Source organism: Pyxicephalus adspersus, chromosome 2 (assembly GCF_032062135.1).
Source record: "Pyxicephalus adspersus chromosome 2, UCB_Pads_2.0, whole genome shotgun sequence".
NCBI lineage: Eukaryota > Metazoa > Chordata > Amphibia > Anura > Pyxicephalidae > Pyxicephalus > Pyxicephalus adspersus.
The window spans coordinates 31,104,313-31,131,065 of record NC_092859.1 but is presented as its reverse complement, the minus strand read 5'-3'; the positions used below and the strand labels follow the sequence as shown (position 1 = coordinate 31,131,065).

General features: G+C 38.3%; 1 protein-coding gene across 2 annotated transcripts in view; it reads right to left on the bottom strand.

The window, feature by feature from the left end:
* Positions 1–11,165: 11,165 nt before the first annotated feature.
* WNT7B (Wnt family member 7B) overlaps positions 11,166–26,753 on the bottom strand; it is a 65,053-nt gene continuing 49,465 nt past the window's right edge. The window contains exons 3-4 of one of the 2 annotated variants that reach the window (XM_072400270.1): positions 17,687–17,958; positions 11,166–12,223 (exon numbers count right to left, since the gene is read on the bottom strand). In XM_072400270.1, coding sequence (XP_072256371.1) covers positions 11,744–12,223; positions 17,687–17,958 — 752 coding nt within the window. In that variant the 3' untranslated portion in view covers positions 11,166–11,743. The remainder of the gene's footprint in view (positions 12,224–17,686; positions 17,959–26,753) is intronic. The other variant, XM_072400271.1, reaches the window with a different exon arrangement.

Genomic DNA, 26,753 nt, shown 5'->3' with positions numbered 1-26,753 from the left:
TTGCCACCATGCTAATAAGAAGACCCCTTGGCCTATTATAATGTAAACTGAAAATTTATAAAAAATACTCAAAATTACCATACTTTCAAAATAACAGAAAAATAGTATATGAGATTTTAAGGATTGGATTTAGATATACTTTATGTGTTAAGGTTCAGGTGGAAGAAATGTTATGGTCAGCTTAGTAGTAGAGAGGTCACAAAAGGACTACTGTGTTAGGTCAGAGTATTTCTGCCATAACCTATGGTACTAGTTCTGCTTCTTTTAATTGGTTATTAAAACAAGAAATTAATGCCCTTTTAAAACATGTAAAGTTAGAAATATTTCTGAGACAAATCCTACTAACTTCTCCATCCCCAATATCATAGTTAGGTTACTATTTAGAAAAAGTAAAAATCATTTATAGGTTATTTGAATAGAATCAAATAGATTTGTATAGTAAAATTCTTCCACAGGAGCAGCCGGCATAGGTTTCAGGGTGGCACTGTGGAAAAACGTCACTTCACCGACATCCAGAGCGTGAGTAAGTGACTTGCACTTTGTCCCAAAAGCTCTAACCCCCATATTGCAGTCTGGCTTGTATCAGAAATGCAGACAGGCTGTCCAGAAGAGAATTAGACAGGAGCATTAGCTTGCAGAATATATGCCGCTGAGCTAATGATTTTGACACATCCACAATGGCGGCTTTTGCAAACGCCTGGGTCTGTTTTTCTATCTCCCATTTTTAGTGGACAAATGTTTGCAGGAAACAAAATGGATTTATTATGCTCCATCCTGGGTATAATATCAAGGCTTACCAAGTTCCGGGCCCGGGGACTTCAGACAAATAACAAAACACATTTTACTTCCGCTCCGCTAGTCAGCTGCTATGCTTTTCACACGCAGGAATAAAGAGTGTCAGGAAAAGAATGGACCTGGGAATGGAGCAGTGCACTTCCTCCGCCCCTTCTGATGATAGGGACCAATTTGTTAAAACCACTTTGTGATCACTTTCAAGCAATTAACTGTAGATCACATCCAATTACCGGGATTGCAATACTGAGAGGCCTGTATGCTCATGTAACTCTGCAGTGTAAAGTAACAAATTTGTAGAATTAGAATAGAAACTGTCAATAACTGTTATAAGGCTTCATACAAAAAACAAGAGTTTCCTGGACACTAACTATTGTTTGCTTGCAAAAGATTACTGATATTTCCACAATTTCCTGCAACGGTCATTCACATCTAAGTCAGTGGTTGGTTCTCCTGACCACAATTTAATGTCTATATCTGGCCTCTAACACAGACCCATGGTAATCCATCAGAATTCAAATTTTAATGATCTTCCTTTAAAACATTGAGATGTGATTGGTTAATGTGGGTTTTTTGCAGCACTTTAATGTTTAAAGTTTTAATGTCACTGCTAGAAAACCAAACTTGCAGATCATTAATAGTTGATCCGGGAGTGAGTTCCATAAGTTGTCTACTTTCACCTTAGTTGCACCACATGGTCTATGGTTCATGTTGTTAAAAATGGCTCAACTTCCAAATTTCAGGGCTGAAATCAACCACTGGTGCTAAAGTGCACCCAACTGCTGACCTTCTGCTTTCCAGTGAGAATACCATTTGTGACTAGATTGTAAGCTCTTCAGGGCAGGGTCCTCTCCTCCTCCTGTGTCACTGTCTGTCATTTGCAACACCTATTAAATATACAATGCTGAGCAATATGTTGGTGCTATATAAATCCTGTTTAGTAATAATAATAAATAAAGTGATGCTTTCACTAGACAGCACCATGGTTAGACAAACATGAAATCGTAATCATAAGGACACAAAAAAAGCTTTACAAGCCAACAATTGTCAGATTGTCTATTGGACTTAAAAAATCATATTTAAAAAAACTCACCTTTATGCCCTGTTTTCTTGATCATGTGTAACCTAAATACTTGGGGAAATTACTAAACATATACTATTACTTGACAAGTAAACTAAACTTGCCCTTAAAATAAATATTGCCCAAAGCAATCAGTTAGATGCCAGATATTATTTTGTTATTCCTAAAGCTGCCCTTTGATGGTGCAGGCCCAAGTCTCTGCATTCCATTGTTACATGTATGCTGTATAAACTCTGTGCAGCAGATTTTATGATGTAAAATGCCACTAAGCCAGATTATTGAGAGCTCAGAGAGCCAGGCATGCTCTGTTGTGTTTTTACTCCAGTGCTCATTGTTAAAAAAACACAGCTGGGAGATATGCAATAAAGAAAATTTCCCACGATTGTGAAAATACGCCGCTGTTAGATAATGTCACCACTGGGGGCAGTGCAGAAATTTCTCAGACTCAGGCAAACTATAGAAAGATACAATATTTCAATATTGATACAATATTTCCCGCTGACTGGATTGGCATGCTGACCACCACTGTGGAATGGACATTCTTCCACTGACCCCCAATAAATAAATTTTAGCACCAGTTGCCTAAAGCCTGAAAATTATTTTACTATTATAAATTTACCTTCTTGGTAAAAAGATGGAGAAAGGCTGTTTTAGGATATATCTGTCTACTTCCATATCTTTAAAATGTGGCAGAATTTTCAGACTTAAAAGTTAGGACAGAACGAAGCTAAAAAAGGAATAGTAAATTAATAGCCCTGATTTATCATAGGTGTACCTGGGCAATACGGAAAAATCATTTGCTCTCAGTTGGCAAATGTTTTCAGTCCTGGACCAAATCTATTCCAAGGTTGCTGGATCACTTAGGTTCACCCTTGATATTCTATCTTCTCCATTCTTGGGGAGTTTTAATAATTCCAGCTCATTGTGTATGTGTGAAGATGGAATTCACCTAAAATATTTAATTGGAATCTCCAAATAATAGGATATGCTACCAGAAGTCCAACTGCAACTGAGTTAAAAATGCATAAGTTAGATACCCAAAATGTTCTATAGGCATTATGACTTTTCATTTTTTAAGTCAGGCCTGCACCACTACTAAGCTAACATCACATATTACAAGCCTCAGGTTTGAGGTTTGGTGTGGGTAGATGGTTTTGGGTTCTCTCTCGTTTTAGCTGGGTGAAAGGATCATCAAGATGAAATGAACCAGGATTTGATTTATAAAAATTCCATGGTAAAGTGACGGTCTTCTGCACACAATTGAATGCTTGAAGTGGCCACAGGTAGGTTTCACCCTACTCTCTTATGTTTTTCTTTTGACCGTTTATAATATTTTTAAGGTTACCGTTTGTGCTTCATGGTCATTAGAAGCCATTAAAAAGAAAAGATAAGCCAACAGAAAAGATAACCTCTGATTGCACAGCTATAGTTAATCATCCTAGATGATAGATCATGATGTCAATACTTAGCTTCCTTTACATTTTTTATCCCCTTTCTGTTAACCAACCTGTCTATACCTAAGAGTGACTTGTGACCTTCCATTGGTGAATGTTGTGAGCACAGTGAGTTGTCACATAAATGACTCTGATGCCATGAATAAAGTCTTTGTGTGGCTCCCAGTTCCTGGGTCTGAGTGAGTCATCGGTGTAACAGCACCTAAAATGATTTCATCAGTTAAATATTATCAGACAATACATTAAACTTCTCAAGACTGGAGAACAAGCAAAAGTAAAGCCACACACGCTGAGAAGTGATCCTTAAAGCTGAACTCTAGACACATCGAAATACCAATGAATTCAGATATATAATCAATAAAATAGTAAATGTATTATGCATCTATTGCAAGAATAAAATAGACACTAGTAAGACCTCATACAACAGTACATAGCCAGACTGGGAGAGAGGGGGAACACTGGGGTGGGGGGGTACGGCTAGGGTAATTGCACTTACATTTTGCATGTGCATGTGTTGCCAAGAAAAATGCTGACAGTAAGAGAGTAATGACCTCATCATTCTGCTCCTACTCCTATATTGTCCCTAAAAAGGCTGAGAATTGGGGGGTGATTGAATTGTATTATCTAACTGAAGCATACAAAAGTAAGGTCACCAATCTGGATGTGATGTCTGCTGTGAAAATCTCTGGACTAACTAAACAGAATTACAAATCCTTTGTAGGGTTACACAGTTTATACATGTATTCCTTCTGGCTCCCAGAAGGAATCTGTGAAACTGTTTTACTGGAGTTCAGATGACAGTGTATGTATAGCTAAACTTTCTTTTCAGTTTAAGATAAAGAAGAGAAGGGCTAAAACCCCTACCAGTTTATTTTCTGCAGTACCATTTAGGAGTTTCACCTCACTTCATTTTCCTCCTGCACAACCGTTGCATTGAACGAAATTTGAAGGAAAAAAAAAAAAAATTCCCAAAGTGAAAAATAAGTGTTCCCATTGGATTGTATCAAACCCTAACATTTTGTATCACCCCTCAATTACTTTCTAGATGCTTCAGATCCTTATCACATTGAATGATTCATTTTTGGTTCAACGTTAACATTCGACAGATGGCTAACATTTTCATCAAGCACATTTTGATAATTGCAGAATTCATAGCTAGTTTGATTGCTGCAAGATGCCAATGCACTGCAGCACCAAAGCAACCTGAGATCACAATATTTCCATCCCTTTGCTTTCCAAATGCTATAGAGTTATTTTCATGAAATGAAGGCTGTGGTTGACACCCGACATGTATACTGTTACTTTAGTGAGGCAATTTTATTTTTGAATTTCAGAGAATCAGAAGTCTTTGCCTATGTGTTCAATAGAAAACTGTAGTCTTGCTCTTCTGTACTTTACAAAGGTTTCTTTTGTGGCGCACCCTGTGTATTGGTGCATAATGTCAAAATTTACACTGGGAGATTCTCAGGTAACTCATGAAACACTTAGGGCCTGATTTATTAAAGCTCTCTATGGCTGTAGAGGATACACTTTCATCGGTGAATCTGGGTGATCCAGCAAATGTGGAATGGATTTCTCCAAAGTCATTTGCTTTTTGCTAGTAAATGTTTTGAATCCCGGACCAGGTCCATTCCAGGTTTGCTGGATCACCCAGATGCACTGATGAAAATGCATCTTCTCCAGCCTTGGGAGCTTTAATAAATCGGGCCCTAAATGTTTCATGTGTTACCTGAGGATCTCACAGTATAAATTTTGATGTTCTGTGAGTTGAAGGGTTGCCTAGTTCTCAAAAAATTAGCAGTCATTTAAAATCTCTACCACTTCCAGAATAGTTTCCATACAGTGACAGGTTCAAATAGTTTGGCACTTTTTAAGCCCTTTCCAGACTGTTCCCTTTCTTTCTGATGACCTTAGGGAGCTTTTTTTCATTTTTTCATAATGACATTACACAAGGCAGTAGCAAAGCGAACACTATACCCTAGTTATCTAGGGTTTAATTAAGACAAGTTTCACCTTCATGCTACCTAAGGAGCTCTGAACACGTGATTTTAATGTAATGGATCTGAAATGGTAGTAAACACATTGATGCATTTATGTTTTATATAATAAATCTGCATTTTCATTCATTTACACTACTAGAATGAATATACCCACTACTATATTTATTCCCTTTATATGTATACACTATGATGAAGATCTAATGTTTGTCTTTTCAAACTATTTTATGATGTATACTTACTTTTTTATGTGAGTGCAGTACACTTCACAGAAAATGAAGTTCACAAGATTTCTGACAAAATCAACAGTTACATGTTTGCACTTATTAAACTGATATACCAAAACCTTTTTCTTGGTTATTTTAACTCATCAGAAAAGAACAGATAAGAAAGGTTTATTGTTGGGTGTACAAATCCTTGAGTATGTTAGTGTGATTTAAATATAGTTTCTTTAATGGTTTTGGGTAATCCAACAGTAAAAACTCTGCCATATAACCAGATGCAGCTCCTGTCCTGCTGGGAGATTGGGTTTTTAGTGTGCAGGCATGTTCCTTTTGTTGCAGTCTCCATAATTGTTACAGAAGTTGTGCAGTACCATAAACTTAGAACAGACATCTCACAAATAGGGTCCCTGAGGAATATATGAAGTTGGCAGGTGGTTTGACTCTTGCATCCACTGAACACCTAAATGTGGATTTGAAATATTGCATTATTCCCTTATAAAATGAAATATGTATAACTTGACTAACCCTTTAGCCCATATCCCTCTGTTATGCAGTGATCAGTCTAAAGTATGTTGGCTTAGAAAAGTCATGAATAACTTAGAAAAAGTAATGAATAAAAAGTTTTCTGCTTTGTTGACAAACTGCTAGAGAAAGTGATGCTTCAGAGAATTTCAAATTGCAAAAATCAACCTGTAACCTGAAGCCAATGCTTTCCTGTCTATCAGGATGAAAAACTGATTAACTTCCTCATTCTTTCCTGTCAAGAGCAGTCAAGGCCATAGCCTGTCCTGCCAGCTCAAAGCACGGTACCTCATTCCTGGGTTGGCTTGTCTCGGATATTATCTCTGGGATAGGCCAGCAGTCTGCTGTAGCAGTGGGGATTATGCTGAGCTTTGGGCCACCTGAGATAACTTAGTAGAAGGGTAGAGGTTTTTTTTCAAAAACTGTTGTTTCTATATGAGATAAGAAAACAATGCTCCATTCCACAAAGGGTTAACAGGTAAAAAAAATGGCCTGTTGAAGGTTTAGTATTTTTGTGAGCAGCCTGTGATCCAGAGAGAAGGAGCCAGGAAGATTGACAGGCAGCAGATAAGGATCGCTTGGCCCACCTAAGTTGGTGGCTTTTTCGGCCTGTTGGGAAAACTTCAATTATGCGTACTTTTCATGTTGTTTGACTTAGATACACACATGCTTATTCAAAAGCCAGTCCTTATGTTTTACAATTATGAAATAGATTGAATACTCAAGAAAAATTGCAAAAAATCAGGGAGAACATACAAACATCTTTTGGGTAACAATTCTAGTGAAAAGCAAACTCAAAATTACACCAGTATTACCCACAAAACCAATATATTGCTGTAGTGTGTAAAGTCAAAAAGGCCAAATGAAGCCACACATAAATAGGTAGGCAGATAGACATTGCACTAATAACAACACAGGTCAACATGTCATTTTTATCAGATATAATTTTATGTGGGCTTTGTAGTATTTCAAATCTGTGTTCAGTTCTCTTGCACGTCTAGTTTTTGTGATGCAGCTAATTATATATTGTGTGAAATTCGTTATAAATAGTCTTAACATATTACAACATTTAACGACAGTTTTCTTTTTTTAAGGTGAGACGGCACTAACTGCGATTGATTTCATTTGTCATCATGCCAAGGAATTGCCTTATTGATCCATACATTTTCTATTACGTGTGTAGTTCATTCACGAGTAAAGCACAACGTCGCCAAATTACCACAGAACTTACAGATTATATTTTGGCTGTCCACTTGGTGACCAGGATAAATCTTGGGCTCCACATGTCATCTTGACTAGTTGTTAAAAATCTGGCTAAATCGGCGTAAAGCAGCAAGACCATCTAATCGACTGGTATTTTTGCCGCGTTAACAAAAGTTGATTCTCAGGTAATACTAAGCACAAGACTGTATATCATAGCCTCGATTCTGCAATTAGGCCTGTTCCCCATGATGACACACTTGCTTGCAAAGGGTGTAACTGTAACTGACTACAGAAAACGAAATCATAACTTGACAACGCTCTTCATTAGTGACGGCTCACTGTGCTACTGTCATGATATAAATGCACTCTTTAACAGTTTGCCACAAGAGCATGTTCCATCTGAATGGCGTATCTTCATTGATTCCTCTAAAGGAAGCTTGAAAGCAGTCTTACTGCATAATGGTAATTCCAAAACAAGTTTACCGATCGCCCATTCTGTTAACCTAAAGGAGTCCTATGACAACATGAATTTACTACTTGAAGCAATCCAGTAAAAAACACACCAGTGGAACATCTGTGGGGATCTGAAGGTCATTGGCTTGCTAATGGGAATGCAAGGAGGATTCACAAAATGTTGGTGTTTCCTATGCCTGTGAGACAGCCTAATTAACAGGAGACCATTAACAGGAGACTAATTAACAGGAGACCACCACAGTCAAGTGTGATTGGCTACCAAGAGATACCTAAAAGCCCGGAACAAGCAGTGTCAAAATTCTGCCTCTGGTTGATTCGCATAAAATATTTCTACCACCTCTTCATATTTAGGCTTGATGAAGAATCTTGTAAAAGCCATGGGTAAATCAAACTCCATGGGTTTTCAGTACCTTGTTGAGAAGTTTCCAAACGTAAGCATGGCAAAAATGAAGGAAGAGATATTTATAGGGCCACAGATCAAGTCTCTTTTGCAGGATGAAGTTTTTAAACAATCTCTCTCATTCAGCACCTGAGCTAGAAGCTTGTATGAAAATTTCCTGGGCAACCATAGGTCTCCTGCGTAAAAGGATCCTTCCGAATCTGCTTGATTCATAGCAGAAACTGGGTAGTTGCATGTCGTTAAAAATACATTTCTTGCACTCACATCTAGAATTCTTCCCAGAAAATCTTGGTATGGTGAGTGATGCGTAAGGAGAAGGAGTTTTCACCAGGACATTTAGGTAATGGAGCACCACTACCAAGGTTTCTGGAATGAAAGTATGATGACTGACTACTGATAGATGCTGTACCCCGACAATCGAAAGAGTACACAAGAAAATCATACTCTAACCATTTCTGAAGACACAATGGTACCTGACTGACACTGCTCATTAGATCTATAACACAGTGTGCCTTATTTTACTTCACACTGAAGATGTATTAACATTCATCTCAATGGTGCATACTTTTTAGTACAAAATACATGCACGTACAATGTTAACTATTACCCATAACTCAGGAACTGAACATGTTAGGGAAAAACTGAAAACAGATCTGAAATCTGCTCAAAAACTGATTTAGAAATGTTTGCTGTGTTTTCTGATGATTATCAAAACTACGTTTTTGTTGACCTGTGTAATTTTCATATTCTTACCTACTTTTTTATTACTTTTTTTTTGCTTGTTTTTGGACATCTTCTACCATGTGACATTCTGTCACATCAGTATCAACTTATAGCAATTCATTTTACAGAATTGAACCATTGTGTTATAATGCAAGAATAGCAGGGCAAGATAAAACTTTTTTTCTCCCTTGGACCTTTACCCCCTCAACAACTGCTTTGGATTGATCCCCCAAAACATGCTACTGGGACTTCCACAAACATGTCCATACTGACAGAAACATATCTGCAGAGACAACATAAGTATTATACTCAAGCTCCCACAAATACGTTGAATGAGAAGGAATCAATATTCCACTGAAGCAACAAGAAACATTATTCCAGAGACAAAATCATTAGCATGCTAACACAGCAAGAATACCTGCAAATACATTATTGACACTGTACTGACACAACAAGCATGTCCGCAGAAACAGAAGTAGTATTGTACTGACAAAATCACATACATATCCCCGGAGACAGATTCAGTATTATAGAGACACAACCACAAACATGTCCAAAGAGACATAATTTGTGTCTTACTGAAACAACCAGACACGTCTGCAGAAACAAATTTAGTACCATACTAACACAACCAGAAAAATCTCCAGGGAGACAGAATCAGTAACTTACCGACATACCCATGTCTGCAAAGATCACAGTATGCATGTGCAGGAGAATGTAAAGCAGTCTTCCCAGTGAATATCCCGAAGAAACAGATGAACATGGCACTAGTTGATGAGAAAGAGGGAATTAAGCCGCACAAGGGTACGAGTCCTGACCCTAACACCACTGAACACCTTGGCATAAATTTGAATGCCAGTTGAGAGAGGTTATATTATTCAACATCTGAACCTGACCTTAAAAATTGAAAAAACCAGGGGCACATATTTTCTCAGGTAAACTCCAAATCTTTGGGAAATAACCCTCCCTAAAAAGTGGAGGATGTCATATACAAAAATAGGTGTATGTATGTGGCTCTATTTTAAGGCCCAACATTTTGGCCCCAGTAACACCAGTTCCTGCCTCTCAAAACTTACAATCTAATGTCCCTGCTGCACTCACTAATTTGGTAAAATGAGTTAAAAAAAACATCAGTGAAGACTGAAAACACATACTGGAGTTTGTAGGTCTCTTGTATTGGTCAAAGGGTGTCCACTGGCCCTGGGCTACTCTGGATCACTACCTATTGTTTTATCAGCGCTGATTCCTGTCAAAAGCTAAGCGCACCTCACCAGCGCCTTAAATCTACAGCTCTCAGCACCTTTCACTAAAGATGTCAGTTGTCACCCGCCAAGTTACACATAGAATATGAAATATGTAGCCCCTTCCCCCAGCTTATTCAAATACCTCAGCACTGAGTCCCGTCTCTGCTCACATAACCTGCACAAAAATGTCAATATCTCAGGTGATTGCACGTGCTAGAACAAGAGCTACAGAGCTTATAGACTAAGACAAAGCAGTTTTTTTTAAGTGTATGTAAAGTAAAGCATTTTTTGTATAGAGTATGGAAGGATTAGAACCTTTATCAACCTTTTAGTGCTCTTAGCATCCCTAGTGAGGAGATTCAGTCTCTCTATGTGTCCAGGAGATTATTGAAAGTAAGGCAAAATCAAAAAGTTTTCAGTTGTCACTAGAGAATTATTGAGGAACAATCCTTCAGCAAGGACACCAGTACCTACTTCCTTAATTTGCAAAGATTTTCTATTTCCTTTTGTGTTAGAAAGGAAAGAAAGTGATGCGAAATCTCCACAACTGGACAAAGGCAGCAAAAAATTGCCAGATATTGGTTCAACGCTTCTCCACTCTACCCAAAATGTTAACCAAACAAACCTTTTGGCTTTTCTTCCATGTCAAAGCCTTCTATAAAGTAACCTAGTTATCTCCTTGGCTCATGGCTCATTGGTCATATGGGGCCAATATGGAAATGTGGGATACAGGAATAGGTGGTTTCTAGCTCTCAAACACAGAAAGTGGTAAACAAATGTAAATAGCCCGTCATTTTTAAAGTTTCTATTATTTTAGGATGCAAATTTTCATGTTCCTTCTCATCCTAACCAAGTCACTCTCTTACTCAGAACTTGTTTATATTGGTAGTTGTTGGTCATTGTAAGGTCTGGTGATTATGCACTATTTTTCTGTTTGATGTTTTACTTTTTACCCCAGAATTTTAAGATCACCTAGTTAGATTAAAACAGTAGATCTGAACAGTGTTAGGAAAGTGAAACAAAAGCTATTCTAAAGTAGATCTGCTTCAGAAAAAAAAAGAATGCAAATGCAAAGTTTAAGACCCCTTTTATCGAGAGCTCAGTAGCATGGAAAATAGTTAGAAAAACAACATATACAAGATTTATGGTAAGTCAGACATCTCTAAGCTTAACATTTAGTAGAGAATTAAGACACAAACTACCCGTTAGTGCTCTGAATTTGTTCATACTATTAAAACATAAATTAATAATAATAATTTTCTTTTTTTTTAATGTCCAGTTATTCCAGTGTGACTGGCAGGTGAAGCGAATTGTAGTTTTATCCAATAGATGAGACTATTGAAAATAGTTTTGTTCGTTTGGTCCCTCCGTTGTAGTCCTACAACCCTCGTGTACAGATAATTTTTTTATTTGAATCTCCTCTGCGTGACATACAATTTTTATAAATAGCTACACAAAAACCCTCCAGCATGTAAAGGTGCCATTCACCCGATGGAACAGCCAATGCTTAACAAAAGAAATGTTTCCCCCTCCCTGCCTGTAAGGGTGAATTTTCTTAAGAAAAAGAAAATCAAGTGTGCAAAATGGAGCCACAGTGGTCCTGCTATATAGGTTTCCTGGTTGGTTGCGCTACTTGCAGGTGAAAACCTCTGTCCTTTCACTGCATGTGTTGCACTTGACGAAACAGCACCAGTGAAATTTACAGTTGCACTGCCAAACTTTGGTGTACTGATGGGTGTTGTATCCTCGGCCACAACACATAAGATCACATCCATCCACATGTGGAGAGGTGCGGTTACACAACCGACCTTGAGTCCCCACGCTACCTGTGGCACTGTCTTCTTCGCAGTAGTTCGGAGATCGCTCAATGTACACCAGGTCTGTCTCCATGGGCTTTTGGTAGTTTTTGATCTTTTTAATCTTGAGGAAGGTGGGCTGGCGAAGCCGGTTGGCCCGGACTACTTCCACATGCACCGCGTCATTGTATTTCTCTTTTAAAATAAAGCCAATGTCCCGAAATTTGGGCAAAGTGTTCCAGCAGGTCTTTGTGGTGCAGGAGCCTGAAACTCCATGACACTTGCATTCCAGTTTCATCTGCTCTTCGAGTATCTGTATATGAAACAAAAACATATATAATATTATAGTACCATGAATTTTTTAAGCAACAAACTAAATTGTATTTTTTGTTGCTAAGTAAGCAGTAAAGTCACTCTAATAAACATAATTTAAAGTAGGTGAGTGAAATCCCAAATTTTTATGTTATTGGAATTGCAAAGTTTTTTTTTTTCATTTTTATTCACTTTATCATTGCATTTGTTAAAAAAATACTTGGTGATTCTGTTATGAAGTTCCTTACTCAAACACTTCCTGTTATGGAGTGACAATGCTATACTCTTATCTGCCAACTGCCCACCTATGTTGTCACAAGCCAAAGCAGGCACATTCCACTACTGTCACTATTAGGAAGCCAGTCCTGAGCAAGTGGCCGAAAAAGGTTGCAGGGACACCAAGGTATAAAAAAGGATAAATTAGGATACACAAGGATAGATTAGATACACAAAACCTTAGCAAACTAAGGCCTCTTTCAGAATAACATTCCTGGTTGCTCCTGGACGCCCTCTTTTATGTGCCCTGGAGCAGTCTTTAAAGTCAACCGCAGCGGTTGTCAAAGCTTTGTCCTTCAGTTAAGTGCAATGGTGGTTGCAGTGTGGTTCTTTCTCTAGAGGGGGAAAAGCAACTGCACAGCTAGAAGTCTACAATTAGTCTACACTTAAGCATTTTGGATGGCTGATGTTCCTGAACCTGGAAGAACACTAGGTGAAAAAAGGCATAAAGGTTCTGGTTGCCATTGTGTACAGGACGTACATGCACCTTTAGGCTGGAAGGCCAGAGGCCAGAGAAGAATATTCTTTCTAAACTGTAAGTTAATATTCACAAATGTTTGGCAGCATCTTCATCTGCATTCTTTATAAAATGATCCTCTTTGAGGTACATCACTACCATTGTTGGCTCAGTTTCCGCCAGCTTCTGAGGACAGAATCCTCTATGGAATCCCCAGCTCTGGTCAGAAGCCAAGGGATATATATCTAACCAGCTTTTCAGCAGATGCCAGGAGCCCCTGATTACCTAAAACCGAAAAACCATTAGGCTCCCGGAACCCCCCTTTTTCGTCTGCATATGCATTTATCAAGTACTGCAGCTTAAAAGTTTTCTTTTTACCCCCTTTTTTACCTTAGTTTTATCTGTTGATTCTGCCTTACTTCCTATGACACACTTACTTCCTAGGCTCCGAAGATATGATATAACCCTTCCCTCACTAACTCTACATAACATGGAGACCTGTGATTTTGTAGTCTTCAGTTATAGCTGGGAAAATATAAATGATATACAAGAAGAGCACAAGAAGTTAATGGCTCACAAGTTTTCTAGCAGGATTTTTAAAGATGTAACATATTAGTATACTTACCAGACGAAAACAGATCAAATAAAAGTTTAACATATACTTCAAATTCCTCTTTTCTGTTTGGAGAAAAATACCTATTTTGTTTGCTTTTAAAGGAGCATGTGAGTCACTTCATGTGAGACAACTGGGTAACACTGTGGCACAAGACATTTTAAGGGGGTGACAAGAAGCTCAGACATGGAAGAACTGATTTGGAAAGGGGTTGTAATAGCAGTGATCTCCAGTAGTCTCACGTAACTTGTCTCTAGTCTTTCACAGTCCCCTGAAGCATGTTCAATGGCCCTGGTTATCAACAATCCCTATAGCAAGCCTGCAGTCTTTGACCATTGTTTGTACAATGTCTCAAGTCTCTGACCATCTACTTTACATATCTGTAGCACTACATTCATGAATTTTTTGTACAGCTTTTTGATGATTTCAGAGGTCACATTTGGCCCCCCCCCCCATATAAAGTAAGTTAAATACCACTGATCTGGAAGAAATGAGTGCAACATTATTCTGATCTAAGCACCTCAGGCAAAAGACAGGGGCAGGACAAACCAGAGGTACTACAAAATTTGGATGAAAATGCAGGGTAGTCCCAAAAATCTGTGACTCTCGGGAGGTATGCACGAAGTTCATAAAAATATGTAACAAGGACAAGGAGAGAAATTAAAGTTTTAGCCATCCCCTGCTTTACTAAAACGTTTTTTCTTGCTGTATTGCTGTTGAAGAGTTATTAATTCCTATGAAATGAGGGGAAGCATTGGATGGCTGTGAAGACCTGACAGGGGTTCTAAGCATTCAATATTTTATCAAAAAAGCTAGAAAGAAAGTTTTGGCTGGACATGCCTTATTAGTCACCAATATTGTATATTATATTTGTAAAAAATAAACTGTTTATACACACATATTTTGCAGGAAGTACCATAGTGGCTTCTAGAGGGATGCATTATATAGACAGCATGCCGTTACGCAGGATTTTACGTTGGTTTACAGTGCTGTCTGTTTGTTTTGGGACGATCATTGTGGGGAGCTGCACATTCTTAAAGCAGATGTTGAAAGGAGCTAAATGTACACTGCCCTTTGTATCTGCATAGTAGACATAAAATAACAGCCTTCTGCTAGCCGTCAATCAACGTTCTTATGAGCTCAGCCCTCGACTAATAAAAAATGACATGTATGCCAGGAATCCTATCTGGAATTTAGCTGGGTGAGCTGCTCGTAATAATTATACACTTTGCAAACATGCAGACACCTTTCACTATACCTGAGAAGACATTATTAAGGGCCTGCGGTGAATGCGCGTACATACTTGTTAGTCCTGGCTGCCTTGTTGGGTCTATAAATCAGGCAATGAGTGATATACCTTCAGAAGAAGCCAACAATTGGTGCACTGGCCTTGAGCGCCAACTGTAGATCGGCCACCTATGGGCCCAGAACAAAGAAACTAACAATGTATATTGCTGAGGACATCTGTATCAAGGGGGTTCATCTACAAATTCAGAATCCAATGATTACAGGCCAACCACAACAAAACCTAATCTAGTTCTAGTTAACACAATATTAACTATGTAAAGCTAAAAAAGTAAGCTTAAATGCAATACTCCACTTCATTTTAGAGCTGTTCCTGCAGTACTTCTTTTTGCCATTGATGGCCAACATTGGCTAACACACTTCCTCCTACCCAAGGTTGTCATAGACATATCCACCTTGTTAATTGGCATTTAATATTATTATTATTATTACTCATAATAATATTAAGTAGTATTTATATAGTGCCGACATATTAGGCTTTACAGACCAAAGTCTTGTCACTAACTGTCCCTCAAAGGGTCCCACAATAATGTCACTTCTAATGTCCCTTCCATAATCATAGATCTTTAATACAGTCTAAAGAAAATTTGTGAAAGCCAATTAACCTAACTACATTCCATTGTAACATACCTGATTGTAGTTCAGGAAACAAAATGTTTTAGCACGCAGCAAAGGATTTCCAGAGCACCATCAGTTAGCTAAAGAAAGAAAACAGCAAAAGCTGTCTGCTTTGAGGTTTGTTTTTTCACATAAAACACTGGATTAAGCCAAGCAGAGTGAATTTATTGCATAAAGTCCTCAGTTTGTGTTTAAATTTCAGTTTGAGCTATTAGGTTCTGTAAATACAGTTCATATTTTATCAAAGAATCAAATGGAGAGCCTATGAAACATAATAGGTAGCCTACAGCTACACCTGCTGGAAGTAAATATTCTATATTTTGATTACTAAAATATACATATAATTTTTTTGTTTTTTAACCCAAACATTATAAACAAAATAAAAAAATCAGTAGAAAACCACTATGCATTTTCTTCACACCTAAATATTGAAATATGTGAATTTTTAGTTCTTACACCAATATTGAAATAATCAAAGCCCTACTTTTAATAATGTACAGCGCTGCGTAATATGTTGGCACTCTATAAATCCTGTTTAATAATAATACCTCCATTTCACTGACTTCACAGGTTGTATTGGCCTATGTCTTCCTGTGGGAACAGATGCATACTCAGGTATCAGTATTTCACCAAACCTGTTACATGTCTAGTAAAGGCTATGGTGTGTCACCATTGTATTGACAGTTGTGTAGTCATGCAATAATTGTCCGATTTCTTGTAGATACACAAATTGATGCTCTAGGCAAATGGCTGAGATTCTCTGTAGTGTATTTATGACTCTTTTTTAACTTTGAGACCCATAGAGTTCTGATGAACATTTTTAGAGAGCTAATTTAGTAATTAACCCTTTTCCTGACCGTGTTGCCAACTCTTGTACTTGCGAGGTGAAAGGTCAATTGGTCAAGCCTTTATCTGGTCCCTAGTCATGTGCTGCACCTATTACCTCACCTAAAGGATATAATTATGGAGTTAGCATTCCGACAGATTGCAGCAGGCCTTTTACAGCGTAGGGAGGCAAGAAGGTCAAAAAAACAGAGACAGAGAAACAGTTTCAACTTTAAAACCCAAATATTAGAGTATCAATAATAATGATGATAGTTTGCTATCATGGCTCATGGCTATTAGAGTCCTATTGGGGGCTAAAAGCACACAGTGATTTTATATATGGTTGTGTCATTCCTCCTAAAGGAGGCTTTAAGGGATAACATACATGAAAGACATAAATGCACATTTATTTTATCGTTTTTTAGATTTTAGCTGAAAAAAATGCAACAGGGTCTCTTTAGGGTTTACGAGAGGCAGCCAAGCAGAGTCAGCAAAAGCTTTCTTTCATCAGACCACAGCCTAATGGCCCCCTACGACCTGGCAAAGACGCCCATGTATTACTGTTGGTAATGATGGAAATATCAAGCAGAAACAAGCTGCTTAAACCATAAACAGGATTCCGAGCCCTCCGCCACAGTCAGCTAATATAAAATATATCAAATATTTTATTTTATTTTTTATTCCCTTCATGAGAAAACCTTGCTACCACAATTTTACTAATAAACAGGAATGATTTGGCTTCACTTCCTGCCAATGGCAATCTAGGATCATACATTAGAGAGAGGGGAAAAGTGGTCATTGAAACTGTCATGGCCAAACTTTCAGACATTTGGGCATGTGCACAGGATTTTTTACTTACTGGGAGAATGAGAAATCATTTGCCCGAGTCAATCAGTTTACTACCATGGAGGTACTTGGAGAGGAGGAGGGTAAAGCTCGTATCACTGTGCTGCAAGACAGTTGTCTCACTTTGCTGGAGATCAAAAAAGTGTGGTCACCAACCTGGCCGTCTTGCCAGGGGAGTCTCATCTCGAAACTCAAGAGAATCCAAAATTGCTTTGCTGGTAACCAGTTTGCATATATGTATTTCATCTAGTTAGCTCTCTGTCTACAGTTAGGCTTTAATGAGCTATTTTCCACCTTTAGATGACTACTAAGCTTCATCAATTGTTTTTAACTTTCTAGTATTCTGATTTTTTTTTAAGATTGTTCTGATGTGTGCTTGTGTTTTTTGTTTTTTTTGTACCATGTGTATCATTAAATAATTTCTTAAGGCTAATCACAAGCTAACAACTCCATCTGAAGGTGGTCAACCCCTTGAAGAATGAATACTGATTTAGTGTTTTTTTTTTTGTAAATCTCTGAATTACCTTTCTTCCAGCCTCATTGTTGTGTAAGTTCATGAGCCGCCGGGCATTCTTCCTTATTTCCCGAGCATCCACAAATTTCCTGGAGAACTCAATGCCATATTTGATATCAGCTGAGCATCCTCCCCACTTCCAGCCCTCTTCTTGGTTGTAGTAGCCTTGCTTTTCCCGGTCACAGCCGCAGTTACTGAAGTTTCCCTGGCTGCAGGCTGAAGTCACTGAATGTGCCACCCCTGCGGCCGTAATGGCATAGGTAAAAGCAGCTTCTCTACTACCTGTAAAAAAAAAAGGATTAATATGAAGTTTTCTGATACTGACATCCTTCATCCAAAAATAAAAGACATTACTGTTTAAAGGGTAAGTCCATTGAGTTCCCAGGTTTACACACCCTTTATTGCTAAAATAAAGGATTCCCACTATTTATGTTGGAGTTTCTTAATACAATTATATTATGGAGAATTATGGCAAACGTGCCATTTCTATAAAATTGAAAGTTGGTGGAGTAAAGCAAATTTTACCATGAGAGATAGCAGTGTTGGATGGGGAGTAAGGAACAGCAGTGTCAGATAGAGAGTGATGAGCAGGAGACAGCAACTTAAAATGTGAGATGAGCAGCAAGGGACAGGACCGTGGCATTGGATGGAAGGAGTGGGGTGTTGCAGTGTTGCATAGGAAGATAAAGAACAAAGGACTACAGAACTGGATTAGGAGTGAGGGACCGCAGCATTGAATTGACTAGATGGGTTACTGCTAGGGTGACTTAATGTTTCTGTGCTGCATTTATCTTAAATTGCTGACAGGGTCTCTTTAAAACATAGCTTTGTATCCCGCCTATATAACAACTAGTTCATGCCAACAATAGATCTCAGTACACTTCTGTTGTAGCAAGGTTATACATCTAACAGCTAAGGCTTCAAAGAAAACATTTATACATTTATACACAAAGGCTCAGTTTCCTAATCATTTCACAGTGCCAGCCAAAGTCTGACAGCAAACCTCCTGGTGCCAGGAATCCTGGGTAAAGTCCATGGCTGATCGCATACATTTTTTCAGCGTTTCTAATGCATTATTTTCCACGATTCCTCCTCACCACTCTTCATCAGATGTTAAATATAAAAAGATGACTTTGGTATTGCAGAAATGTTAAACACGCCCTGGCAGACTACAAGCATTCTCTCCAAACCCCATTCAGGATTCAGAGCTGGATAGATTCTGGCTGTAGTAGTCTCAAGGAATATAAGTCAGTAAGGGCTTCTACAAGGCCATAAGCAATAGCCAAATTGCTGCCAATATTTTGGATACTTAAAGCAGAACTCCAAACAAAAATAAAAACCGGAACAATTGAGAGCTCATTAACATATAAAATAACTTAAAAAAATTTTTGCTGCAACATTAATCCTTAATCTGGAGTGGTCCTTTATGAAACCTTTTTTCTGCTACAAGATGTCCTTAGTCTATTGTGGTAAATAACCAGCATCATTCAATCTGCAGCAACAAATAATATTAGTAAAATGGGCAGTTTGGAAGAGCTTGTTGACTAGCAATATGGCTGCAGTATTAGATGTGGGTGAGGATGGAGCACTGTAAGTTAGAGATATGGGTCTGGTCAATTGTTAAACTGGTCAACCAATAAGCAGGAAAATAGCCTTGTTTTAGACAAGAACAAGAAAATAACTTACTTAAGAGGTTTGTGGAAACATTTCTTGTTCGTCAGAGTGGTGGAGCTAAACTACAACCTGGAATCTCAGCTATTTTGGGTAGTTTAGCTCTTAGGAGCTCTGACCCCCTGGCTGCATGATACAAGTTCTGATATCTTTCTAATTATGTATATTTTGTTCTAAGAGGGAACAAAAGGACAGAACCCTCATCTCAAATTAAAACCACAGCTAAACAACAGCTTCCCCAAAAAGAACTTTACATGCTTATACCTATACAAGTCACTGACCCAGAACAAGCATACTGTCAGTGAAGTCAAAGAAAAAACAGAGCTCCTGATCTGCATGTTTTGGATCAATTACTCAAAAAGTTCTATAGCCAGATGATTAGGGTGGCAGCTACCAACCATATCAAGATTGAGAGATAAGCAAAATAACCCCCCCCCCCACTGTTTCCTTTAATACCTAGTTTGAATACATTGTATAGAAATGTACATTTATGGGCCATTTAAGATGCAAACATTGAAACAAATTACCCATACACCCCTCTGATTGCAGCATAAAGCTGTGGTTGTTCAAAAAAAGAATTGAATGTCTAATGAACTTCCAATAAAAAAAAGTATTAGGTGTGAAGAGATCAGGTAGGGATTCAGCTAATCCCTGGATCACACAAGTTGGCCTCATTATGCATCGAAGACCATAACCACACCATTAGCCTTGGAGGGGTCTTTGGTCTTATCAATTGTGCACGTGACATTTCAACAGCTTGTAAAAGCTAGGAAACCTGTATATATATCACACTCTAAACTCTTAGCTTCAGAACATTAAGGCCCATCAAGCACTAAGACCTTACCTTGCACGCTCTAGAGAGCGTATCAGTGGAGAGGGCCTTTGGGGTATAGCAGGCCCACAGTCATGATGTCATGCCAATGAAGGCCATGGAGATAATTAGGATAGCAAGCACCAGTGCTTCTGAGAAGAGTTCTTTGAAAGCCACAAATGAGGTGTTGATGGGAGACAACATCCATCACGTCAGAGCTGAACCTGGAGCCCTGAAATATCCAAGTGCCATAAACTCTGTCATGCAGAAATAGTGATTAACTCTTCTGTTTCTTAGGAAAAGTGCTGCTTTCTTCAAAGAGAAAGTATTAACATTCCTTCACTTCCATTATGGATCCAAGAAAACAAGGGACATGATCTTCACTTAAGGATGGTTGGTGGAGCCGTACAAATCATTCTTGCAGAACTCACTAACCAGTTATATATCCACATTCTGCCAGGCTGCCAATTCATCTCTTTTCAATAACCCTGTTTTTCAGTTGAAAAAATTTAAAAGTATGTTTTCACAGTAAGAAAGGTGGTGTTATACTTACCATGTCCATTGTCCATGTCTACTACATCCATATTATTCAAGAACTGCAGTCTCTGGGAAAGTCTTCCTTTAACAATTTGACAAAAAGCTTTGTTTTATATTCAACGGCTATAGTAAGTACTACAGGGCTTAGCAGCGACATAGGGGTCAGGGGATGCAACCACCATGTGTAGAAGGGCATACAGGCACCCGACACTCGAAGTGTTGAATGCCAAAGACTTTGTTGGAAGCTGCAAATACCTGGCCCAAATACCCACAAATTAAAATCAATTGGTTTTGATTTGAACCTCAGCAAAATACCTTTCAAAAAATGTTAGAACATCTGTCAGCAGTGGCAGACAGAGGGAGGTGCAAATTGTTGAACTGCACAAGGGAACTGGACCTTTGCCAGCCAACTTGGGGTCCCCACAGCAGCCACATTGCAATGGTGGTGGGAGGGAACAAGTCAGTTCTGCACAGGGGCCCACTGTTGGCTGCATCCACCATTGTCTGTTTTTTTTTTTCTGTCTGTGTGCCCATGGGGTTGATTTCTTTTATCTTACTTACTGGATAAAAGTAAGAGAGAAATCTCCCCACAGACAGCATTAAATTAACTTTAGAGGCCTCTAGCTGTTCTACAAAAAACTGGCTTTAGTTCTACTTCAATCAGGATACTGTCAGACTGAGTACAAAAAATTCACTTTCTCTAGTGAACTGCACCATATCCACATACTCTCATCTTGGGGAAATATTTAGCATCAAAATCCTTAGTATTAAAATGACCGTTCTCCTGACAAGCAGAAATGTGAATTCTTGTAGCTTCAGTTGATAAGCGAAATGAGATTCTATGATCATAGTAAAAGAATACTAACGTCTGGAAAGCCTAGACACTATAATACGTTGTGGTTATCAACTGAAGAGTCAACCAAGGGAGAGACCCAGAGCAAATACACAGTGATTTCCTATAATCATTGATGTGTAATATAGAAAGGGAAGTAGAACTTTGACTGCCAACACCAGCAGTAGAAAAAGAATTCCAGAACTGAAAATGCCTCACTTTGCATTTCACCCATAAAATACTTCTTTAACACTTTCACTGTTGATCAGTCTAATAAAAATTCATGTTGTCCTAATAGCATAGAAGATAAAGCACCAGATGTATTGGTTGCATTTAATAAATTGGGCAAATTTTGTGCAAAATTGCTTGCTCAAGAATTCTTACCAACTCTATTATCATAATGCAAATATAAAAAGTTCCTGATAAACCAAGGTAACAAATATATATAAGAAGTGCAGGATTTAACTTAAATGTATATAAAGCACAGTGGCTATGGTAAAGCAGTGCTAAAATAAAACTTTAATAGGTAGCCTATAGTTGAGAATCCATAAAACAGGTCCAATAGGAACTCTAGACCAAAGAATTAGGAGTCTGAAATCTATTAATATTAATATCTGCTCAGATGAAGGGAGGGACCTCCACAGTATTTCAGAGGTCACAACAATCCCCCAATCAGGGCATAAAGTGTTTGGTGAGCTTGGGAACATGACTCAGTGTCAATGAACATCAAACGTGTACCAATTCCAGAGCATTGGCTAAGCTTGGTAATTGGCAAATTGGTCAGGGGACAAGCAACAGTTAAATATGTTAGTGATGGCCTGCAGATTTTTCTATAATAGCAAAGTTCAACAAATTAGTTGGTCCTCTTCATAGGCTAAATAAATGTATCACAAAAATCTGAACCCAAATTCCCAGAATGAGCATAGAATAGAGTTTTTAAAATGTATTAAACAGATTTCTGCCAGCTCTTCTTGGAAGCATAGATTCTAAGCATCAACATCTATTTTTCAGTTTGGGCATGGAAAGTTTTTGGAGCTTTGTCTAGACTTTATGATTGCAGAAAGGGTAAAGGTTTTTTCCATGTTCCTCAATTACCTGATTTTGCAGGACTCCAGGGATACCCAATCGTCTAGTTACAAGAGGTGTGATCCCTGCCAGATACAATCATCAGACAAATAGGAAGGGTTTCCATCTAATGTTGGAGATACTGGAAACCCCTTTTAAAGCATCACTTATTATTAATTGTATTGAAGAAGAATTTCTATGCAAAAAGTAAAATCTATGAATTGCAAATCTAGTACAGGCTTTTAGTGCAACAGTGAGAGCTCCCAATTCCCAATTTAGTTCTTGTCTGCTTAGGGGGTCTTGATGTTCCAGTCCGACTTTGTGTGTTTGGCTCCTCATGTCACATGTCAGGATGTGGGAGATGATGGAAACCATGTCTAACCCCTGATAAGTGACAACAATCTTGCTAATTGAGTACCCGAGAGACAAAAGAAACTGTCAGGTGGTTTAATTCTCATATCATAGAGCTAAAATATGTGTTTTGGGTGAAATAGTCCATTAAAGTTGAAAATAAATATATAAACCACTGTGTATTTTACTTAAGTCATAAGATTTTTATTATTTATTTATTTTATTATTTTTGGATTGTCAGGTAAAAACAGGACAAGAACAAACAATTTTACTTTAAAAATTGACCTGGCCAACAGATAAATCGACAGATGAAATACATATATAAAGGTTTTTCACCTAGGGATTTGTACTGTATTTCTGTTCTAGTTCTGAGATTTACAAAGTTTTGCCACATAGCACAGATGTGTCTATCAGGTCAGGGACCCTTTTTTTTTTTTTGCTGCAGTTCAGTCAAACAAACAGGTCTCTTAGGTCTTCTCCTAACCCCCAAGTAGAAGGGGAAGCAGAAGACTGACCTCTCTGTCATTCTTCCATTTGCATTCTTTCGAACAGCAGCCAAACCAGTTGGTTCTTTTTACAAATTTGTTTTAAATACTTGACAAATGATCAATAGCACCAGGAGATAACACACAGCCAAGTTCGGTTCTATGGAGAGGGCAGGATAAATGGCAGACCATCTACTTTGTTCACCACCAAGGAATGGCGGTTGGTCCCGGTTCATCGTTACAAACGAACAATGTCTGGAGACCGCTGTACACGCACTGCTGTTGGCTGTTGAATAAGATGAATGGTTGTGATCATCTCAGGCAACATTTATCCAGTTTATGCACATAGCCCTAGTCCAGTAAAAAAACTGTTTCAGTGCTCCAGACAAATGGATGCCAAGCTGTTTCACCCTATGTGCCAGCCATTCGCAGCCCCAGGCAATAAAAATAAGCTTGTCTGGTAAAATAATTAGTGATAACATATGATATGATAATGAGTCACTTGTCTGCTGTGCAATGGAGAGGAGATAATGAAGTGCCTGCTCTTATCCCATCATTGAGAATTTGTCTGTCTCTTTGATGACAGCGCCTGTGCTGAATAGTGATCACACCTGCAGAGTACAGTTTAACAGTACCGCTTGCAGGTATATGAGTCTCTTGTTGATAGCTTCGATCACGGGTGCCGCTTAAAGCCTGTCAGTGGATCTGTTGAAGCATTGTGAATTTCATCAACAGGTAATTGTGAAGCCACATGGAAAAAATGGAGGATGGATGGTCTGTTCACTCGAGTTAATGGGCAACCCCGGGCAAGGAGTCAAACCAGTGAACTGCTAGTGCTAATAAGGAAACATTCCACTTCTGCTTAAGGCCCGACTAAAGTCACTGAAGTTATTAAATTTATTCAGGTAAGTATTGTACTAATAGCCTCTTTTTTAAGTGTCATCCTTACTTTCCTGTCATTCTGAAAATGTGCAGTTAGGTTGATTGGCTATCCCAAAAATTGACCTTAGACTGTACATATGACTGAGGTAGGGGCTTGTGAACCCCTTTGAGGGACAGCTAGTGATATGACTATGGACTTTTTAAAGTACTGCATAATATGTCGGCGCTATAAAAATACTGTGTAATATTAATAACAGTTGCATGGGGTTTCTGTGTACTTTAATAGGATGAAGAAATTGACCACACTATCCAGTGTATCCTTAGTGACCTAATCAGACACAAACCCTCTTTTTGCAGTACAACTGTGTTTTTGTTATTTCTTGCATTCCAAAATTTTGCTTTTGGATTGTAGAACCTGTCAACGTCTAACTACTAACCCAGACTTTGTTGACCTTTTTAAAATGGGGAACCTTTTAAATTGCTTTCAGGTCTTCAAGGAACCCCTGTTACAACTACCATATCCACAGCTCACAGTAGACTAGGGTGGCGGTCAGTGGGAAAATGCCTCTTACATAGCTGCCAATTTGTGAAGAATGTCACCCCTACAGATAGACACAAAGATAATTATTGTCACTTAAATTGCTCTGAGTGACATAAACTGCTCATTCCTTAAGGAACCCCTAAAAACTTCTGGAGGAACCCTAGAACGTCACAGAGAAGCACCGGCTTACCCCATAACTAAAGTTAGACTCAATGGCTATTGAGAAAACAGGTTTGCTAGTATCCATGGAACTTTTACAAACATGATAGGCACAGAAGTTGGCTTCATGGGCTGTTTGGAAGCAAGACTAAAATTGGAAAGTACATTTAAGCGTGTTACTTCTCATCCCTAGAATGCAATGTACCGAAATCCAAAGATCGAGTCTAGTAGTTGGATCTTCTAGCCTGATATTAAAACCTAACTCCAGTCATTTTCTTTGCCAGAGTGTTTTAAATCTTTATCAGGTTTTTATTTTCTGTCAGTGACTCTCAATGGGCAGACTTCCCCCACTTGCTATCCCTGTACCGCAATGTCAAGAATAAAGGGCCAGGTTGACAATAGACAAGAAGATACAGACAACAAGAAAACATTTTCTGAATTTCTAACTCTACTAAAATTGTGTTTTTGTTTTTGGACAGGGCTGGTGATGCATTTTCATTGTTTAATCGGAAAGCTCAGAGGTGACAATTGGCCTTAATGAATTAGGAAATAAATGTGTCACCTCCTTAGATGTGGACAAAGTTTAAACCTTGAATGTAGCTGTTTGCTACCAATTCTATAAATATATTCTTTTGTCAGTGTATTGGCCCTTTATCTGTGCACTAAAACTAGTGTGTTAAAGGCCTACAAAAGTGCTGGCAAATACAGTCAACTGATCTGGTACAACAACCCTTACGATATTCAGAGATACAAGTGAAATAAAAAGCAACAAACACTGTTCAAGTGTTAGCAAGCTTGTGATGTCGAAAGAATAAGGCAGCTCATTCACGCTTTGGTGATCTCCAAGAAAGCCATTGTGATGGAGGAGAGTGCAGACAAAACGCTTCTCGAATTTTTTTTAGGAGCTTTTGGTAAGGATGACATAATTTAAACTTGCTAAATTTTGTCTGCCTTGCATTTTCCAGTGACTCTTTCAGCCGAATAGAGCTACTCATACTCACCAAGACCAGATAAAGCAAAGCTGGTCAATAAATTGGTCAACAAAATGCTTACATGGTATCTAAACAAAAAACTGATATATTGCAGTTTTAACAATCCATAGATGGGGTAGTTGCAAATTCAGTTTCCCTAATATTCCTGCAGATAACAAATTTCCTGCCTCTGGTTGGAAGCCAGTGTACCTTAAGAGGGAGCAATGGTTGTCACCCAGGCTGGTCTTCACACATGTCTTCTTCTCCATTACATGAAAAGTGGAGAGATTAGTAGTATACAAATACGAGATAACATTTTTTGGGCATTCAGTTCTATAGACTAGAGTAGTTCAGATGGAGCACAAATAGCTACTTTTTATTTATTTGGAGCACAATAGGCTAATAATGCTATGCCAAAACTTCCCTCTCACTTTGATGCCACTCAACTGACAGACAATGCGGACATCCAGATCCCTCTCATCCAGTATGTGCTCCTTGCATTGTCAATCCTCTTTAAAGGTCATATCTGCACACATACTAACACCTCCCACTCTCCAGCTAACACATTTCACAGGCGATTATTGTTTCCTAACATATGAAGTAAGAAATTTCGAAATCTCATTCTTAAAAATATCAACCTATACATGTTCAAAATATAAAGATTTGACGCTCATGTAAAAAAAAAAGCTGTTCATCCTGCCAGTATATGGTCCAATAGAATCACTGCTATGTTTTTCTCTCTGTTTAGCGTTATATGAATGACAACAGTAGA